The sequence below is a fragment of the Apis florea genome, unplaced genomic scaffold (genome assembly GCF_048593485.1).
Source record: "Apis florea isolate Af1SG1 unplaced genomic scaffold, ASM4859348v1 contig_2291_pilon, whole genome shotgun sequence".
Lineage (NCBI taxonomy): Eukaryota > Metazoa > Arthropoda > Insecta > Hymenoptera > Apidae > Apis > Apis florea.
Window position 1 is genome coordinate 3,591,648 of NW_028256553.1, and position 21,000 is coordinate 3,612,647.

At 29.0% G+C, this 21,000-nt stretch overlaps 2 protein-coding genes across 3 annotated transcripts in view; one reads left to right on the forward strand and one right to left on the reverse strand.

Moving 5' to 3' along the window:
* Gdap2 (ganglioside induced differentiation associated protein 2) overlaps nt 1-13,630 on the reverse strand; it is a 79,121-nt gene extending 65,491 nt beyond the window's left edge. The window contains exon 1 of the mRNA XM_003694271.4: nt 13,354-13,630. The gene's annotated coding sequence lies outside the window, so the exon portion shown is untranslated. The remainder of the gene's footprint in view (nt 1-13,353) is intronic.
* Nucleotides 13,631-15,779: 2,149 nt separating this feature from the next.
* On the forward strand, nt 15,780-20,105 carry LOC100868765 (uncharacterized). Of its 2 annotated transcripts, XM_086903515.1 has the most exons (10): nt 15,780-16,040; nt 16,103-16,258; nt 16,655-16,786; nt 16,881-17,081; nt 17,571-17,786; nt 17,925-18,098; nt 18,751-18,959; nt 19,020-19,282; nt 19,364-19,526; nt 19,959-20,105. In XM_086903515.1, exons 1-10 carry the CDS (start codon nt 15,912-15,914, stop codon nt 19,963-19,965), a joined length of 1,650 nt encoding a protein of 549 aa, XP_086759641.1. In that variant the 5' UTR covers nt 15,780-15,911; the 3' UTR covers nt 19,966-20,105. The 2 variants fall into 2 exon arrangements, with proteins under 2 accessions (XP_086759641.1, XP_031772789.1); XM_031916929.2 differs by lacking the exon at nt 19,959-20,105 and having other exon boundaries at nt 19,364-19,530.
* The last annotated feature ends 895 nt before the right edge of the window (nt 20,106-21,000 follow it).

Here is a 21,000-nt window from a genome sequence, read left to right on the forward strand (position 1 = left end):
CAATTTTTATTTGCTTTCGAGCAAAATAAGCAAAATAATATTGTTTAACATCGGCAAAGTTGAAGAGCACATACAAATTAAAACCATTTTATCTCTATTATCTATTCTTTTTTCCAAAACAAAATCTTTTCTCGGCCATTGACAACAAGTTTTACTAAATCTAGAATGAAACAAGGAATCTAAAGGAATTTTTTCGCATAAATCCTGGTTGGTTTTTATTTATTTACACTCAAAGAGGAGCACTCTCAGGAGGAGTAATGAGTTTTACGAGAGGGTGCAAAGATAAGAACTACTTGAAAAATCCCTTTTTTTCGAGAATCTTTTTCATCGTTAAAACCGAGAACACCTTCGATATTGCGAAAGTATTCGAATTCAGAATTTTTCCTTCTATTTTCTTTTTCATAGAAAAAAAATCTCGTTTCAATTAAATACTGCACCGCGAGTGTCCCCTATTAATATTTAACGAGTTCGTGATAGCACACATCTATCGAAAAATGCAAAACGAACATGATATATATTTGCTTTTCGAATATATGTATTTGAAGGAAAAGAAAGAAAGAAAGAAAGAAAAAAAAAAGTATGGAGCAACAGTGATTATTTTACGATTTCGCGATGCTGCAATACTTTTAACTGTGACCTTTTGAAACGAGCATGAAGCAAATGAAAAGTACAATTAATAACGAACATACGTAATGATTGCTGCATGTGTACCAATTGAATCGAAACGATGTGATAAAAGCATGAAAAATTTATATTCAAAAGAAAAAAAGGTTATAAAGTGTGATTTGTGATAAAAATTACCACACATTAAAAAATACAAATTATCATTTTAACGTGTTGCAATTATTTACAAAAGTGATTATTTACCACGCTTTGATGGTTTTTTAATATATTATTAAAGTTATCAGTTTGAATAATGTTGTGAAGATTTTACTTGGCGGCCGTTATTCATTAGTTATTAACAAAATTATTTCTTCAAAATAGTTCGGTTAAGTTTAATTTTAATTTCAAGATTTATTACTTATTACAGACAATTGATGGCCGGCCGCTTTATGACAGCAAACAAATTAAGAAAACTTTTCCAAACTCAATGCAAACCATTATATTTAACAGCTAAGTGAATTTTTATTTAATCATTTTATTAATATAAATTTGAAATTAAATTTAGAAATTAAATTGATATTGATGATTAAGTAAAAATTTATTTAATTTTTGATTTTACGATTTATATTAGATTAGGTGAGATTAATAATTTTTTAATGAACAACAATTGTCAAAAAGAAACGCTATTCTGTGTGATAATTTTCATGACTATTAAAAAATTATCAAGGATCAAAGGATAATAAATTTTTATAAATATCTATCGGATACATTATGAATGAAAAACAGAAATAGATCGTACAACAAACTTTCCACACTTTTCCTATTTTTCAAAGACACATGGCGTTTAACGTTTCTTGTTTGCGTGTGAAACGCTCGTAAAGAGAATCGTATTTCAAGGCATCGCTCGTAAAGCTAAACTATTCTGTCAATCTTGAAATACTTATCCTATAAATAACACACTTCTCTGTCCAGGTGCAAATGAAGGTTTCCTTCGTGCGCCGGTGACGGATATATTTTTAAAAAAAAACTCATCAAATATTACGTCTCGCTATATCATTTACGTTGAAGCCAAAATTACTGTAAACTTTATCGATATCTCCTATTACATCGATCGTAATTTCACAAACTTCTAAACACCTGCAGCGTTTATCAGAGTAAATTAATTATGAATTATCCAACTAGGTTATGCAAAGTTTCGCATAACTTGGTGGTTCAGCATGAAAGGAGATAGAAAAAAACAAAGTGGTGGAAAGGTGATATAAAATATTTTCATTCGATGCATCCAACGAGATTTTAAAATAATCTAATAAGTAATGATAATTATACAACAAACTATACAAATCTAAATGGAGGAAAAATTATCATTTATAATTTAGAACTTAAAAATGAAGAGGATAGATTTGATCTTAATAGATACATTATCTACTCATATCTCTTTATCAAATTTATTTTATGAAATTTAATATTTTTTGTTTTCTAACTTCGAAAATCTTTACATTTATCGTTATTCATGCTACAATTGATCTAAATTCCAAAAATTTTATATTAGAAATTTATTTATTATTGAAAAGTTACATTAGACATTGGTCGTGATGAAAACAAACTGTATATATTTTTTTAATATTAATTATAATTTTTCTATGTATATATATCATATTCTACTTTAATCTCAAATATGATACTTAAATATGATAACCGATCGTTTGTTTATTCGGTCAGGGAACTCATCTAAGGATCGGTTACAAAGAGCCTATTGTATTAAAATCAAGAAGTTTAATGACACCGAATATTTATACTCGCGCAATAATTAAAACGAAAAACTAGGATCAAATATGTAAATTTAAATTCTTAAAAAAGTTAAACTCCCTTAACGATACGTCCACATTATCATCGATAATCTTCCATTATAATCATCCATTCAAATTTCAACTAGCCACGTTCGCAACGTTCGAACTCCTGCTCCAGGGCCTGCTTTTTCTTTACAAGCTCCTCGATCCAAGGATTCTTAAACTCGAGAGAATACTTGGAGGCCATCGGTTAATGCGAGAAATAATGCGCGACCTAAATCGCCAGTTAAGAGATTCCAAGAGAGGGGAGGGGCTGCTTTAAAGGAATCGACGCGGTCCAAAGCGCTATGCCAAATGATAGCGCGAACGAGGCGCGAGTTGGCACGACAGGAGTCGAGTGGAAGATCGCATGGAAGCGTAATGTCGGAACGTTGACCCGGCATTTCCCCGAGGAATGTTATCAAACCGGTATCGATTATGTGCCGGAAAACCCCTCGATATGCTCGGCTCGACTCGGCTCGCGGACGTTCCACGGGCTTCGAAAGCTTCTTAACTCGTCTTGGTGGTTTTACAGGTTTAAAAGACTCTTTCTTTCTTTCTTTTTCGTCTCTATTTCGCTTTGGTTAAGGATGAATGTTGTCGCTCGAGGACGACACTTTTTTAAGATTTGACGCGATGATTTGGATTTTCAACAGCCAATTAAAGGAGGATACGGAGATGGAGATGAGTGGGTGGTGAAATTGAAAAATGTTGTTGAAAAAAAAAAAAAAATCTAAATTAATCTCAAAATGAAAAAGTTTTATTCCATATTTATCACTTGTTATGGAATAAAAATTTTTATTATTTTTAACCTCAAACTTTTTTTATATTTAACTATTTATAAAATTGAACGTATGAAGTAAATATTGATGATCTTAGCGCAACAATTTTGAGCTCAATAATTATTTTAGTATCTATACTATAGTTTTAAAAGAAAAGTACAAGTTTAAAGTTTCGACGAGTCATTGAATAGCATACTGATATACAAGAGGGGATGATATTTATAGGAAGAGGAAAATAATTTAATAATTCTTTGTTATAGAAAGTAATTAACTCTTAACGGATGCGTAATCTCTGACGTAATATTGTAACTTTTTCTACCAGACGTACGTCGCCTCTGATGCGACATTGTAACTTCACCCCTAAGGAAACTAAATCTTTGAAACCATGCAATTGCTGAACACACATGAATGAATTGTTTATATATTTTCCTATTAAACATGGCTTATATTTTGGATTATAATCCGAATTAAGTAAGTTTTATCTTTCTTGCGTTTTCTTTTTCCGATAAAGAATGCACACAGAGTTTATTTATAGCATTCAAACTCGAGTAAGAAATTAGAAAAATTACTCGCTATAAATCTATTTATTGATTTTGATTCTATTCTTGAGCCTAGGAATAAAAGAAAAAAATAGCAGCAACAACTTAACTCTTCCAGGAAACAAACTTTTTTTATAAATAAGAGAACAACCTTTCTTTCTTTTTCATTAATTATTAACAATAGAAATTCTTCATAGAAGATTTTATAAAAAAAAAAATATACTAACTAATTTTTTCCAAAAAATATATATTATTCAGTTACGTATTCAATAACGCAATGTCCGTTTTCGTTAAAGCTGAAAATGTTCAATCAAAATATTATATCGAATTTTCAAATCTAACCCAACCTATTGAATCATTCATTACCCATTACAAAAGTGATTTGAGATTCAATCTCTCCAGTGCAGAATTTTTTAAACGAAATATTTCTCGCACAAAGAAAAAAATAAAAAAAAAAAAAAAAAACGAATCAAACCACCGCCCACAAAATTTCCCGAATTCTCTCTCGAAAATCGTAGCGATGGTGAGTGATGGACCTGGTGTCGAGAGATATCGATTCGCTGTCAGCGACAGTGTCGATTCTCGCGATGCCACTGCTCGAACAATAACCGATAGTCGTTGCGTATAATAACGGACCCTGCGTGTGTGTGAGAGAGAGAGAGAGAGAGAGAGAGAGGGACAGAGGAAGAAGAGAGGAAGAGGGATACACGCATGACCTGAATTACGAAATCGTGGCCGAGCAACGGGGAATCGAATGCATCTTTTTATTCCGTGCGTTTCGTTGCGTTCGATACACTCGGCTCGCTTAAATAACTAATGGCCGGTGAAGGGTGGAAATCGGTGCGCGCTTCCGTCCGGATATGCGATACGAGGTGAGAAACGCGAAATCGAAAAGATGGAAACGAGGCGTGCAAAGACAAGGAATAATGGAATCGATATTTTGTCGATATCCTAACGATGATATTAAGTTAAGATATTTTTTTTTTATTGTTGAAAGTTGAGGTGCATAAAAATATTATTTGTTATTACAACAATAGTTGCAATAATAATATTTATCAAAACGTTTATTTGAGTTACGATATATTTTGAACGTGCGAAAAAAATCAATGAAATATCAATGTTTATAAAAGAAACACGGGAATTCTAATTATTTTTATCTTATCGATACGAATATTATATAACATAATAGGCACAACTTTATTGGATTTACTTTATTATACATATTCGAAATTTGTTTTACTTGAGATGCACTTATTCGGTTAATTTTTATGTAGAATGATGTATAAGAAGATCGAGTTTTGCTAATTAAATTGAATTTATTGATACTGATACTCAAATTCCATTGCTTGTAAGGAAAAAAATATAAGAAGAGATGCTGCTATATATGTATATATTGTTGATACTGTAATTGCAAAAAAAAAAAAAATGATTCCAATGATTTTTAAACATGTTACAAAACGTGAGATTTGGAATAATTAATTTTCGAGTTATTTGAAAGAAAAGAATAATTTTTTACATAGAATTTTATCTATATCGCATCCATGACAACGTATGTGACTGTCACTTATCTTTTGTTAATATATCACGATACAACACGTATAACTCATTAGAAAGTTATTTCCTTATTCTGATAAACTTGAAATATCTCCAATTCATTCCGTAGAATTCGTTGTATTTATTCATAGAGAAAGCTTAAACAAAAATAAAATGTAAAAAAATTCTCTAATAAATTAAATTTATATAAATTATAATTATAATTACGTGGAATACTACTTCCTAGAATTCTTATTATGAATATATTCATTATGAGCTTTCAAAATTGGTAAAAAGTAATTCAAAATTGATACATAATTACTTTTAACAAAAAATTTATTCTTGACATGATATAAGATATTTAAAAGAAAACTTGAAAAATTTAATTTAATTAAACACAGAAATAATTTAAAAGTCACTTGACCATTTACTTACTTAAACATAGTAGGAAAATTAATATTGGAATTAAATTTGTCAAAATGATTTTCAAATTTTTCAAACAAAAATTGATTTCTAATGTTGACTCGATTCTTTCGATATGGTTGGAAGATCTGTACAAGCATTCGATATATTATATGATATTCTTAAATGAATTTAATAAGAGAACTAGATATTAAAAATATTTAAGAAGGATTTATTTCTTAGAACTTTTTTAAACGAAGAATCAGATATGTCTATTGAATTTTTCTCAGCCCATAAATGATCAATTACAAGAGATAATATGTTGCAACGTAATAAGTATAATAATTCTTGAATAGTGCATGAATACATAGTGGCTATGGAAAATGTATTCAATATTCAAGCAAATATATGGAAAAAAATCTTTGTGCAGAATATCTCACTTGATTTTATCAAAAAGATCATATATTTTTTATACATGTATTAATAATAATCTCATCGTGCCAATTTCATTCCCTGAACATTATATTTTTGCTTAATAACAAATAAACCATAACAGCTTTAACAATAAATTGAATCTATAATAATGTTTACTTCAAGAATGTTAAAAATCATACACAGAAAACAAAATTTATTATTGTTGCAACTTGTTAAGTTTATCATTCAAGTGACTATTACGTCAACGAAAATTGGAAAGAAAAAAAATTAAGCGTTCCTCTTATCTCACTAAACCCTTCTAACGTATTAAAATAATCGTTATTTCCACGAATGGATGTACCATTTTAAAACACTCTTGTATGCAATAAACGCAATGTTTTTTTTTCTGACTACTTTATTGACAAAAAAATTAAACTTATAAAATTGAAAATATTAAATTTTGAACGAAAATCAAGGCTTTGCAAACTCAAATAAAATCTAATCAAAACTTAATAAATATTATATAACTAAATAAATATAATATAAAACTAATAAATCAGACATAATTATAGCATGACTGTAACATAATTGACTTTTTCATTCGTAGTGGCAGAATATTATATTTAAATCAAATTTATACAGAGAGTCAAAACAGATGCAAATTTAAATTGCTTAAATAACTCAATAAATAAGCTTCCACTGATATTTTTATACATCTTTTTTTGTTTTGCTTTTAGAATTGATCTTTCCATGAATATATCAATATCCTATATATAAAATATTACATCGTCATTTTTACACAACATAAAAATTCAGATACATTTTTCATATCTTTTTTTTTAATTTCAACCTCGTAATAAAATCATATCATTTTTATTATTCATTATGTATAAAACTCGTGTCTTTTTATTGAAAAAAATAAAACTTAACTTATCCATATAAATAAACAATTGTTAAAATCAAATGTACTTACGTTTCTTCAAAATTCTTTTAAAATCAAGTTCCAACAGTTGTTAAATTATATCAAGCTAAACGAACAACGACAACGTTCCAAATTATACATTATTTAATCCGATATGGAATATTTTCATTGGCCACGAATTGTCGAGTTACATTTATACGCTTATCCGGGCGTAACTCGGCGACACATTGAAATTCGTTAATTAACTCTATCACAATATAGATTGATATGGTTTGAACGCAGCCACTGATAAAGAGGATCGATGTAAAGGCGACGCGCCTCGCCGAAAATGCACGACCCAAATTATCAATGCGTGACCCCATGTTAACATGCATTGAGATCGACTGCTACCGTCGGTTAATCCGCAGCATCTTGAGAATGAACCGCAGACGTTCAGCTGCGTTGGCTCGTTTCACGGTAGCCCTTAATTATCCTCTCGTGAGAAGAGGCTATCTAACTGATCGATCGTATCGCCATTTTGAGAAACGAATGGAGATTTCTTGGTAACGATAAAAACGTTTTGCGAGAATTTATATTTTCATAATTAATAAGCTAATTACAACGTGTGCGCGAATAATGAATCTCTCTTATCATCTATACAATCAAATGATGAAAGAAAGTATCGTACAGTTTTTCCTGTATTTTTATAATTAAAGATTCGAATTTTTCGACCTTATTTCGACACGATCATTGGGATTTAACGTTGGAGCAAAATTTCATTTCTGAATTTCTCCAAAGCGATTTTTATTTTTGCTTAATTATAAACTTTTTAAATGTTTGAATAGATGAAGGATTGTATAATAAAGTAAACGTATAAAAAAGAAGAAGAAGAAAAAAAAAGGGAAGATATAAACGACCCAGATTGCCCACGAAAATTATCAAAAATGTGTTTGCTTATGAAGGGTTAATTAGGAAAAAATTTTTTAGCAATTTAAAACCGCGATTAAACTGAAAAGAATAATTGTATCTGTGATTAAATTTTCTACGGAAATAATTAAATTAAAAATAAATTAAAAATATCCATGACAACTTTATGACAAATAATCTACCTTAAAAATTGCATTATATGGAATGCCACAAAGATTTTGTATCATAAAATTCTCACAAAGGGACGTTTGTAATTAAACATTTTGGAGAAAGGTGGACCAATGAAGACAAAATGATTCAATTTATTTAGGATTTATCAACGAAGGATCTCAAAGAGTTTGTTTGAGCGGACAGCGCAAGGGTCAGAGGATTTAATTTATTCGAAAACTTTGTCGAGAAATTAGAGATCACTCTATGACGAAGTTGAACATAATCTTACGCGACGTGCAGAAAGAAGCTTCGTTCGCTTCGAATTACCGTGAACTCGTCAAGATTTCCGTTTAAAGAATGAAAAAGCAAGTTCTACAGGCACGTTATTTTGTATGTTTATTACACTCCACGATATTACTCTATTACCATAAATATCATGGAAGGATGCATTTTACGTAATTTATTAGGCAAATTTATTTGTTCTTATTTTCCTTGTTCTTGATGATTCAAACTTGTGAATATAGTAGATATAAATTTTATTTTTAGACTTAAAAAATTTGCTTCGTCAAGTTTTCAAATAATTCGAATCGAAAATTAATTCAATCATTTTCATCTTTCTTTTACTTTACTTTACTATTATTCAGAATTGAAGTGTTATATAAATTTTACTTTTAAATTCTCAACTATGAATTTTAAAATGATGCCTTTACTTTTCATCTTTCTTTGTTTCTTGTATTTGCCTTTTCTTTTATTCGACTTTATTATTATTCAAATAACGATGGATATAAATTCTATTTTTTCATTTGTTTGTTTATCTATTTATTTTTATCTCCTCTTTCGTATTTAAGATCTGTGTAAAAAAAAAAAAAAAATATCTTGACAATAAGCACGGGATTAATTTTGTCACGTAACTTTTTCCACCATTGCGGAGAATTGGCAAATTTTATCTTTGAACGCTAAATCTTCCTTCCTAAACTAGCTCGAATCGAATAACACGTCCACTTTACATCCTCAAATTATCGACTACTTTCACGTAACACTTAAGCATATCGCTTTTCCTTTGAATGGCTTCAACGACAGAAATAGCTGGGATAGCTTTTTCTCGGATCCGGTTTTGCGACTTTTTTATCATCTGGTTCCAAAGCACAAGGTCCCCGGAATAATTTACGGTAAATTCGCAAATCCGGAACCGTGTAATTGAATGGCTCGATCTGCATCTTGTCATGCCCCGATTATCGCCCATTGTGCCTCGATTGATTCTCGGATACGTCGAGCCTCGCGATACGTCCACGCTTTTTTAACTCCTTCGCACGATCCCATTATGTATTGCGCGATAAATGACAGAGGTCATTTAACGATCAGATTACTAACTCGTGACGTGACTGCGTCGATCGGTTATCACTTTGAAACGCAAAAAAGTTATGTAAAGAGAGAGAGAAAAGAAAACAGGAAAATCGAAAATTGATAATGTCGTTTGTTATCGAAGAAAAACTTTTTAACATCTCGAGAGTGTAGAAAACTGTTGAATTATTGTTAGATCGAGGCATTGATATGGTATATTTTAAGATAATTGACGCGATTAAATGGATAACAGGCGAGACGAATATATTTTTAATATTGTGAAAACACAACACGATTGGAAAATATTCAAAAAATATTCGTCTGAGTATTTTTATTTTTTTTTTTTAACAAAACTCTTCGGTTTTATTTTATTTTCACAACAATTGTGTAATTGTAGAATAAACATTTAGTAGATAAACATTTATCAGAAGTAGATCTTGTGTTTTTTTTTCCCGATATGACAGAGATATTTTCATATATTCAACAAAGATCAATATTATATTTATGTATGTGTTTATTATAATCTTTTCATGAAATTGGTTTAAATGGAAAATTGAATGAAAGAAAAAACTAAGTATTTATTTAATTCTTTTGTGCAAGTGAAAAAAAAAAAGGAAAATTGAATTAATATTTTGTATCTTATATCTTTTAAGATTTAAATAAAAAATAGATTGATTTTGATTTTGATTTTAATATTAGAATCAAGGAATTTTTATAATTTTATTAAATGAATATAGAATAGAAAAAAGTTCTATAATCTTTTATTCTATAAAGAGGAATTAAAATTTTTTAATATCGTTATAAAAATCGTAATAAGAAATCACTGCTGTTCGAAATCAATTTGGCATTAATTAACCGGCAAACATTTTACATTCGAATGTAATCTTTAAATAACGAAATGCAATGAAATTATTATCTACATATATTTATCAACGCAAAGAATATTTAAAATTATTAGTCTTTTTATTCAAATATAAATTTTTGAATAAATTTACAAATTTTTAAAGCAAATTTGTTTTCATTTTTAATTAACGTAATGTTTACTTTCTTTCCATAAAATTAATTTCTACAAATAATAAATACGTAACATTTATATCACATATTCTAAATATTTAGAAAGAAGAGGGGGGAAAAAAGAACATTGAGATGAAATGCTCAACATTTTTCACGAAGTCTTTCAATTTTGCTGATTAAATTTTTCAATCGAAGATAATTATCCGATAAAATTTCATCGTTTCTGCAATTTGGCTAAATATACTTGATCTGTATTAATTATAGTATTTCCAATGCTTTGAGTATATTACAGACTATTGCGATCGCAATGTCGCCTTTTGTTCGATTCATAAAGAGAACGATACTGAATACACTCTTTGCGAGGCTCCATTGTAAGACTTTCTGGAAACCTTAATACAGAATGCGGTACGTCGAACTTCTGAAATGGAACAGAAAGGAGATTTCCAAGTTTACCTAAGCAAATGTTCAACTAATTGACCCGTTTACCATTATTTCTATATTCTATTTTTCCTTTGTTACCTCACGGGATGGTCTAATGCTCCGTTTTATTTTTTTCTTTCTTTTTTTTAAGTATTTTCCTGTATTTTCAGGTATTTCGAAGTAGAAAGTTTCAAAGTTTAAATAAAGGACGAAAATTTTTATCGTATTACAAAACTTTAAATCCTTTGTAAAACTTGTGGTATTAAATTATTCAAGAAGTTTAAACTTAAGATCTATTTCATTTTTGCATCTGACAAATTTTTGTTTTTTATGTAAAATGCTAATGACGATTACGTAATCAATGCTGATTTTTCAATTAACATAAATTATACGATGTAGAAAAAATTCAAAAAATATTTTACATTATTCAATACACGGATATTTAGAGGAAATGTTCATTTCTATTTTCCCGGAATGGAAGTGTATTTTAAATATCAAAATAATTTTTGAGAATTATTTTTTTAAATCATAATATTTCGAGAAAATATTTGGAATACGTAATATCGTTTTTAATTTTAAAAAATTACTTATTTCGTGTATTTCGCTTCACTTCAATCGATCATTTATATACCAAAGATTAATTATTATGTGTGCGTGTACGTGTGAAACAATAAGTTTTAAATTAGAAATATTTAATTTACAATAAAAGGATTAACCTCAAAGTTACGACAGCAAATTCGAACGAGCGAAATTTACGAACGAAAATTTATTCGAAAATAATTTTAGAAGAGAATTTATAAAAATCTATGATAAAATGTATTCCAAATGGAAATTCAATTTAAACAAATAATATTTATAGAAATATTTATTGAAAATATGTATTCCTTGCACGAATTAGCAATTTATTCGGAGTAGATGCAAATTTGTTTAGTTTATTTAACATTTATGGCAAAAATGATTGAAATTTCGACTTTAATATTTCAGATGAATGCTATAGAAATTGTACGAACTTCTACGATGTAGAAAAAAAGTTTCGCTTCTCCGAAAATCAATCGGAATTGACACATTTTCAGCGAAACAAACTTTTATTCTATCAAAATTTGTTCATAAAATTCAATCTTATTTTAAAATTGCAATTAACAATAGATTGACAATAGATAGTCAATTAATATCATGATATTAAATTAGATTCGAATTAAAGAATTTATTCCAAAATTAAATTAAACTATTCGAAATTTCATTTATTGCATCTCGTTCGTGATAAATATATAACACAATTTTATTTTCATATATTTTCAAAATAATTTAATAATGTAAGAAATTCTAATTTAAAATTTTAATTAGTAAATATCGAAAGTCGCGACCTTTCGTTTGAATACAATGGAATTTGTTTTTAAATTACGTTAAATTATTCGAAATTTCAATTTCTGAACTATCCATTTAAACCATATTTATCGTATTTGCACTTTCAATAGATTTAACATAATTTTATACATTACGTAACAAATATACACACATAACTAACTCCCACAAAATCGAAAAATTATTCTACGATACCACCGAAATCGATATTTTCGAAATTTCATCATTCCATCCTAATTCCTATTTCTTCGAATTTGTTGCCGCCTAACAGTGAAATTTTTTCCACGTTTGACAGTTGATAGGCAACGAACACGTTTATACTCTAAGGATCGGGAAGGAACACGTTGTAAACAGGTATCGATGCACAGCTGAGAGGGGAACGAGCGGATTGGCGCGAAGACGACGAATACGAGACAGAGAATGCACGACAGGAATTATCGACGCGCGCGGCTCGAGTATACCGCTATACCAACTCTACGATCAAGGTCGCGAGCGAAGTTCTTCTATGTACGTTTGGCAAATCTAAGAGAATACTTAAATACCGTTACTATGATCCTTCCAAATCGTTAATTTCTTTTCCATCATTTGTCTCGATTAAATCTCGATTAATCCATTGATGGAAAAGAGACGAGCAAATCCATTTCGAAGCAGGATGAAAAGATTGCTCCCTCTTCTTCATATTCGATCACCGTTTATGAAATCATTATTTTGGGAATCGAAACAAGAGAGATACGTGTATTTGAAAGATCTGTCAGGAAAGGGCAGCATCGATAACGATCCGCGTCTCGAGCAGAGCGCCTCTATTAATCGAATTTCTGTCAGTCTCTTGTCAAATATTCATCGGTCACTTGGAGCCGTCACACAATCCCGGAATCATTCGAGTTCGTGGATTTTCGGATGATAATATAGATAAAAAAAAATAAATGAAATTTTAAAACGAAAAAGATTGAGTATCGTTGTTGAAAGAGATACGAATACGTATTCATTGAGATGCGTAGAACTAAATGTCTGTATATACACTATGGATAGGCACGGAAATTTTTCATTGAAATCCGTGAACGTGACAAGGATATGAGAGAAAGCGAGATGGAGAAACCGCGTGCTTAGTCGCGCCGACGCATCGTTTACAGCTCACTCACCTGCGAATCGTCCGCCTATCAGCGCGGCCAAAGTTGGACTAAAATGCAACTTCAGGTGCTCGACAGGTTCTCCGTGCGTTGGTGTCTCCTGTGTGCAAGTACCTCGATGCTGGTCCTTATTCTTCTCGTTTACAGTTGAACGTTCACTGTTTCCTTCTCGTAGAAACGTCACCTTCGTTTCCTCGTTGCTGAGCTGGTCTCGTGAACACAGCTCCGAGCGAAAACCCGCCAAGACGTTCGGATATTTCGTCGCATTCGTGCACGAACAGTAACTGGCGGCCTTGTCATCGAAGCGATCAGTACGGCACCTGAGCGCGCGTGCACTCCAGAGAGCCGACTCCGGAATTGACCAATAGGAACACGTCGCGGTAGACGAAACGCATGCGCGTGTCATCTACAATATGGCGGCATTTTTCGAAAATTTCTTTTGTTGAACGTTCATGTGTAATGCGCGTTACAATAATTTTTCATTGTCACTTTATTGGCAAACTTAATTTTTGTTAATTTAATTTAATTAGAACACATATATATTTCTCTACAAATGATGAATTTATATTAATTATCGTTAATTTGTTCAAATATTTCTTTTTCTTTTCCTTTTTTTTTAATAATTCGTTATATATTAGGAATATAATAATTTTAAAGAATATATTTAATATATATGATTTATATAATTTACAGCAATATGTGAATTAATTGAATAAAAAAATGAATTTTATTAATCAGCATGTTGTTTATAATCAATAATAGTGATTTACGTTTATGAAAGAATTTGCATTCGAGTTTATGAATTCAGACTTATAATTATTACATATTTATATGCGCATAGAGAAAATCATAGATCTAATAATGTAACATATTTTTCTTATATAATTACGATATTTATACACTTTTCACTTCTATTACCATTTTTTTGTCATTTTCATCCTTATCAATCAAGCATAGAGGAGATTACAACGCTACCAATGGTTAGAATTGAAACTAAAAATGAAATGGTACATTTTCATCTTATGGTACTTCGTGTTCTGAAATACCAACTTCAAAGAAAAGAATCAAAGTGTTTCTTACGCCCTCTATGATTAATTGTGACTAACATAGGAATTAAATTTTTATTTTCGATTTATTATTTAAATAAATAAATATATATTAAAAATGAATATTTAAAAATAATAAATAAAAAACTATTAAGTTTAAAACACGTTCGTTTAAGTTTTATATATATATATATATTATAATTACAATTATATTAAAATAAAACAATTATATTAAATTAAAATTCTATAAAAAATAGGTTTATAATGTAATGCAAATTACTAACCTCAACAATCAATGAACGAAGACAAAAGTATAAAAGAATTTAAGAATTAATTTTATTATCACGATTTTGGATTAATGAATAAATAAATAAATAAAAAACAGTTAATAATCTATGAATTCACTAATAGAATACGAATAAAATTATTTGAAATATAGTCACATAACTTAAATCGATAACACGTCCTTTCACAATGACGTGTTTCGATAGACGAATGACGCCTCACGCTAAAATTCACCTTGATCGGTTCTAATTGATTGGAGGGGATTTCTTATTTACTTAAGCCGTGCGAAAGTTAAATTACTATACAAGGCCTATTAATTATGGATTTTTGTAATATGAAAATTTATTTGATATAAAAATTAATCAAATTATAAAAAATTTTTAGATAAAAATTAATTAAATCTGAGATTAATTGTAATATGGAAAATAAAAATAAAAATAATGAGAAACAAAGTATAAAAAATAAATTAAAATATAGTTTTCTTGATATTGCTTTCCAAAGAATAAATTTTTTATCGAATGTAATTTTTCTTATTACAATATTTCTAATATAATATTTTTAATCAAATATGATTTGAAAACTTTAATTTGATATAATATTTTCAAATCTCATCACGAGGAGTTGACATTAGATCTTCTAAAAATATCTTCAAAGAATATGAAAATAAATTATTAAAATTAATGTAAAATATATAAATAAAAATAATAATAATGGCATAAATGATATAATAAGTTAGAAAAATCTAAATATAAATATTATAAAAATTAAAAAAGCACGATATGATCAATAATGTTTCAATTTTTAAATTTTTATTATTAATTTATGGATTTAACAATTACAATACAGTAATAAATATAGACAATACTATATATTTTTAATTATTTTTATTAAATTAAAAGTAAATTTATATTTTTTGATTATTACAAGTTTTATTACAAGTGTTAAAAATATTCTAAATTATGTTATGAGAAGAAGTTAGAATAGTTATAATATTGAAATAACCATATGTTAAATCGATTATTAAATCGGTCAATATTATACTATTAATTATTCCAATTTGTATAAAATCAAGAATACTGAAGTATGCAAGTTTTGCAATTCTTCTGTTTATTAAATTCTCTATATCAACGATGGTTTGATCATCTCTTCTCAAATAATAAATGCACTTTGAATTCGACTGTTTTCAAAGCGATCTCTTGATCTCCTCTTTGGACTTTGTTCCTCTGTCATAAAATATTCATGAAAATGTATTGCTGTGCACGTGGCACGTTTCACTGTCAGTATACCAATGGAGTTCATTTCGAGAAATTAAGAACGAAATACACTATCGACGAGAACATACTTGTATATTACACAATACAAGAGAGAGTGAGTAAAATCTTATCGATTTTAACTAATTACATAGTACGTTATATAATCGAATTTTTGAGGTTCATACATCAACGCGTGATTGGATCGGAATTTTTCCAAGAGGGTGGACCAATCTGCAGCAATATCTCACGTTCGAATACGTCACTGTATCACCTAAGAATCTATCGAATTTATCCAATCGAAGTATTACGTTTTTACATACTTTCCATCGAGAGGTTATTAAATATTATTACAACAATGGTATAATGCGACGATTCTTAAATTTAATGAATTCGAGGATTTTCTTTCTCTCATTTTAATTCCTAATCTTATTCAAAATTCATTATTTCAATCTTTGATAATTTTCATCTTCTTTAAAATTTATTACACTTTCACGAGTACGAGAAATGCTTAACAATTAACCATAGAATAAAAGAATATTAAAAAATAATTTGAATGAAATTGGAATTACACGATATTTTTATTATTTTAATTTGAAAATTCATTTGATTTTAAATTCACATCACAATCATAATTTAAAAATCTGATGCAAGAAATCTATAATATTTAAGAATCTAAATATTTACAACAATTCTCGATTTCCATCGTTGTTATTAAAAACTGCTCTACAGGCATTGCCAAACGTCGATTATCAATTCGTTTACGTGAGCAAAGAAATAGAAATCCTGGGAACTAGCTCTTATTTCCGCTTCATTGTGACCCCAAATGTTCGCCCCCTCGATCTAAGCTCGAATACGCCGGACGTAAGTGGAAGCTTGTAACCGGATGATTTCGCAATTTCCGGTTGGCCGGCGAAAAATGCCAACTCAACACTAAGAATCGAACGAAATTTTTCAGTATGACATTGTCAACGATAATCATGTACCCACGATTCTGTCACCGACAATCGGGAACACGGGAAAGATAATCGGATGTAGCCGATCGACCGACAATATCGGTCAATCGTATCGTGCCAGGCGATCGTTTGGAGATCAAAGACAGAAAACCGAGAGGACGTGCCGATTCTGCTCGAAATCGGCATCGTTCACGACGAACAGGGTGAGATAAATGTAGTCTTATTTTAAACTTCGTATCGGTTGTTTTCGTTTCAATATTTGATAAGAGAATTATTAAGCTTGTATTGCAAAATTGAAAGAAACTATGATTTCTTCTTCTTGATATTATTTTTTTTATTTTGGAACATTATTTTTGATAGGATCAATTCTCAAAACAAACAAAAGTTGGTATATAAAAATGTCGGTTGAGACTTATTTATTAAGTTACAAACACTGTTTAAATTTGCTTCAGATGAAAGAAATGAGATACAACTTTTTTATCTATGCTTTCATCTAACTTCAATTATTTATAATTTAAATAAATAAGTCTCAACCTGTATTTTTATTTTAGAGAATCGATTCCCTGAATGATTTCCATGAATACATTAATAATCTGTATAATTTCGATCGATTTCGATTGATTATCATTATTACTCTTTTTCCAAAAAAGCTCTTCAACAATACATCATCACGAAAAAATTTTATTTTTTAGGTGCAGTTCCTAGTATTGCATAATGAACAACTCGTGTCGAGAGTGAACCGTCTCACTCGCGACTTAGAATTAACAGAAGCAACTGTGAAAAGCGAAAGAATGGCGCAAACAGCTTTGACAAAGAAATTGCAAGCTTACGAGGCGTTCATCGCGGATATGTTCAAATGTCTGAATATTATGGGGACTGTAAAGATTATGGATAAATCAGGAAAAGAGGTATTCATTTTATCTTTTATGTTTGTATTTTATTTTGGAATATGTGAATTATTGAAATAAGAAAATTACGCGAAAAGAAAATTTTTCATCATTTCTATTAATACAGAGAAAGAAAATAATTATTTTTTATTATTTCAGATGATTGTACAAAAAATAAAACCAAAGGATCTACCTCTGATGCGCGACGAGGCAGGTGATAAACCTCTTCCTATTCTTGAAGTTTCAATGTTGAACCAATCCTCCGAAATGAAAGAATATAACAACGAAGCAATAATAAAAGTAGAACGAGTAGAGAATATTCCTCAATTATCGGTAAAAATTTATCTGATAGTAAAGAGATAATCATGACTTTTCTCGATTTTGATCATTTCATTACAATCTCTCTTTAAATAGTTTCATTTTATCTGAAATAAAAAGTTAAGTTAAATAGCTAAGTTAAATATGTTAAATATATATATATATATATATATATATATATATATATATATATATATATTTGTTTATATCAAATGTAAGAGCAGTAAAGATTTATTTTTTATTTAAAATATCACGATGGTTGAATGTTAATATTGATTGAAATTATAATAGTAACGACATCAATCTTATCATTTAGTACCTATTGATAAATCTATTCATAGCATCTCTGAAATGTTTAAGCTTTCAATCAGTTAAAGTTGAAATATCTTAAATCTATCAGAATTTAAAAAAAAATAACTTTTCGTTCAACCAAAATTTTTTTATATTATCCAAAATGTATTTATATTAAGATAAGCATATATAAAAAATAAGTGGAGACCGTATATATTTATATACACGGATTCTATTTAAAAAATAATAAATCTATGAAGCTATTTAAAGAAAAAAAAAAAACTGTAATGAAAATTGAGAAAAATTAAATTGCATGGTTATCGATAAAAATCAACATTTTACAACGGCTATGTAAATAAAGAAATAATTTTCGCAGCACATGTTCAAAATGGAGGATAACAAAGAAGTTATGATTAAGAATTGGAAAAAAGAGATAGAGTTCTCCGTGAAAAAAGAGTTCACGGCTGTGAAAGACGAGAAAAAGTTTGACATTAGCTTGTCTGTGGAAGAGCAACAGCCTCAGTTCGATACGAATATTTCGATAGAGGCGACAGGGATTAAAGAAGAGGATCATGAGAATCGGCGGTAAGAAACGGGTTGAACTGCAGATTGCAAATCTAGCAGCGCGTTGTTTAATAATTCCAGCGGTTCTTATATAACGAAAGAGGCCACGGGCACAACGAACGAAGATGATAATACATGCAAAGCCACTTGTAAAATCGAACAGTTTAACTGTGCCGAGGACAAATTAGATGATACGAAAAATACAATTTACGACGAGAAAAATATCGGGCAGAATATGGATTCGTTGATAAGCGTGGATTCGTTAAAATGTTGTTGCGATTGTCATTTGAATACGTCAAAAACGCTTAGTATTAACAAAAAGATTGATAACGATAATGTGAAAGGTAGATAGTAAGATTAAGTAAAGTATTCATATGAGAATAAAACTGAATGCGTATTTTCATTTTGTTTATTTCCTTTCTAAGAATGGGCGCTTCAATGCGAATGCGACTTGGAGATATCCGATGAAATGTATCAGATGATCGATAACTATGCGGAACGACGTCACAGTAGTAGCATTGACGTGACGAAAAATGGCTTATCCGCGATTCTGATAAAGGGTAGAAATGCCAAATTTGGTGTTATCAAGTAATGAATATTTTTCAAATTTTTTAATTCTTTTTATTCGAATTTTTTAAGTTCCCAAATTTTAGTCATCTTAATACACGTGTGTATATCTTGAAATTTGAGATGTCGTAACATTCAAATATCTAATTTTCAAATTTAAAAATTTTTTAATTAAAATATTTTTGAATATTATATCAACATATAACACTACATATAAATATCTTGAAAAGTTTAAGATGTCATAAATTTCACAAGTTTCTAGGATTTTAAATTTTTAAATTTTTATAAATTCTCAAATTTTGAAATTTTACATTTTCTCTTTAAAATTATCCTATTGTAAATTATATTATAATGTAGACAATCGAATTCTGAAGAAAAAGCTTTCATTATTTTTATATTGTAAACACAGCAAAGCATCATGGCATGAGTCATCTTTGCAAATATATTTTACAGGTATTAATCCACGAAATTAAGCGGATTCTCAACAACAAGTTCCATCTTGCGAAATTTGTTATTGTTGTCATTTTAATTCGCCTAGCGACAATAGAGAATTTAGCTAGTGCAATTTTGTAAATATAATAAAATATATTTGATCTTTAAGATAATCTTCGAATTCATTCTCTTTTATGTTGTAAGCTTGCCACTCTTGATATAATATTATATCGAATAATATTATACCCTTCGTGTATTATATTCAATAAATCCATTTAATTTTCATGATTCATGATCACCTGGCCATGAAAATAAATTTCGTATGATAATAAATCCCTATGCATCGTCTCTTAAATTATTTTTAGATAAAACTTTTTTTATTATATTGCAGATAAGCTTAAGTTGAGCAAAATAACGAATCGAAGTTAGTCCTTCATTTTATAATTTTGAAACTTTTATAATCTTATTATCGATAATATAACTCGTTTAATGAATTTTTAAATTGCTTTTAACTATCTTAAAATGAACAAAATAACCAGTTGAAGAATGATTCTCGATAAATTTTAATTTTAAAATGGAATTCGATATCGATAAAATTTGTTCAATAAGTTTTATAATTAAATTATATAATTAAGCTTATTAACTCCTCCTTTTATTCCAATGCCATGTTGACAAGAAGATATCGTCGTACAGGAAGTTGAGACGTTTCTGTTCACAAACACGTGTACTGCTGCGTCGAATCATTCGAAAAATTGACTAAATATAGATTAAGAGCGGCGCTATTGTTAGATTCAAGTAGTGTTTTCGTTGCGTTTCTTCTTCGATTTCGCTTTCGTATATACTCGTCATGGGGGCTAGTTGTAAATTTACGATGCCAGAAAATTTGCCAAACAAACAATCGCAATTAGTTTATGATTTAACACTTCCATATTTTATTTTATAAATTGTACGCAGTTCTTTTGGCATAAATTTCCTTCCTTTTTCTGGAAATCGTTTTTCTAAACAGAGGATTGACGGTGTCTTTTTATTTGCCAAAACGATTATCCGCATTGGATAAATTATT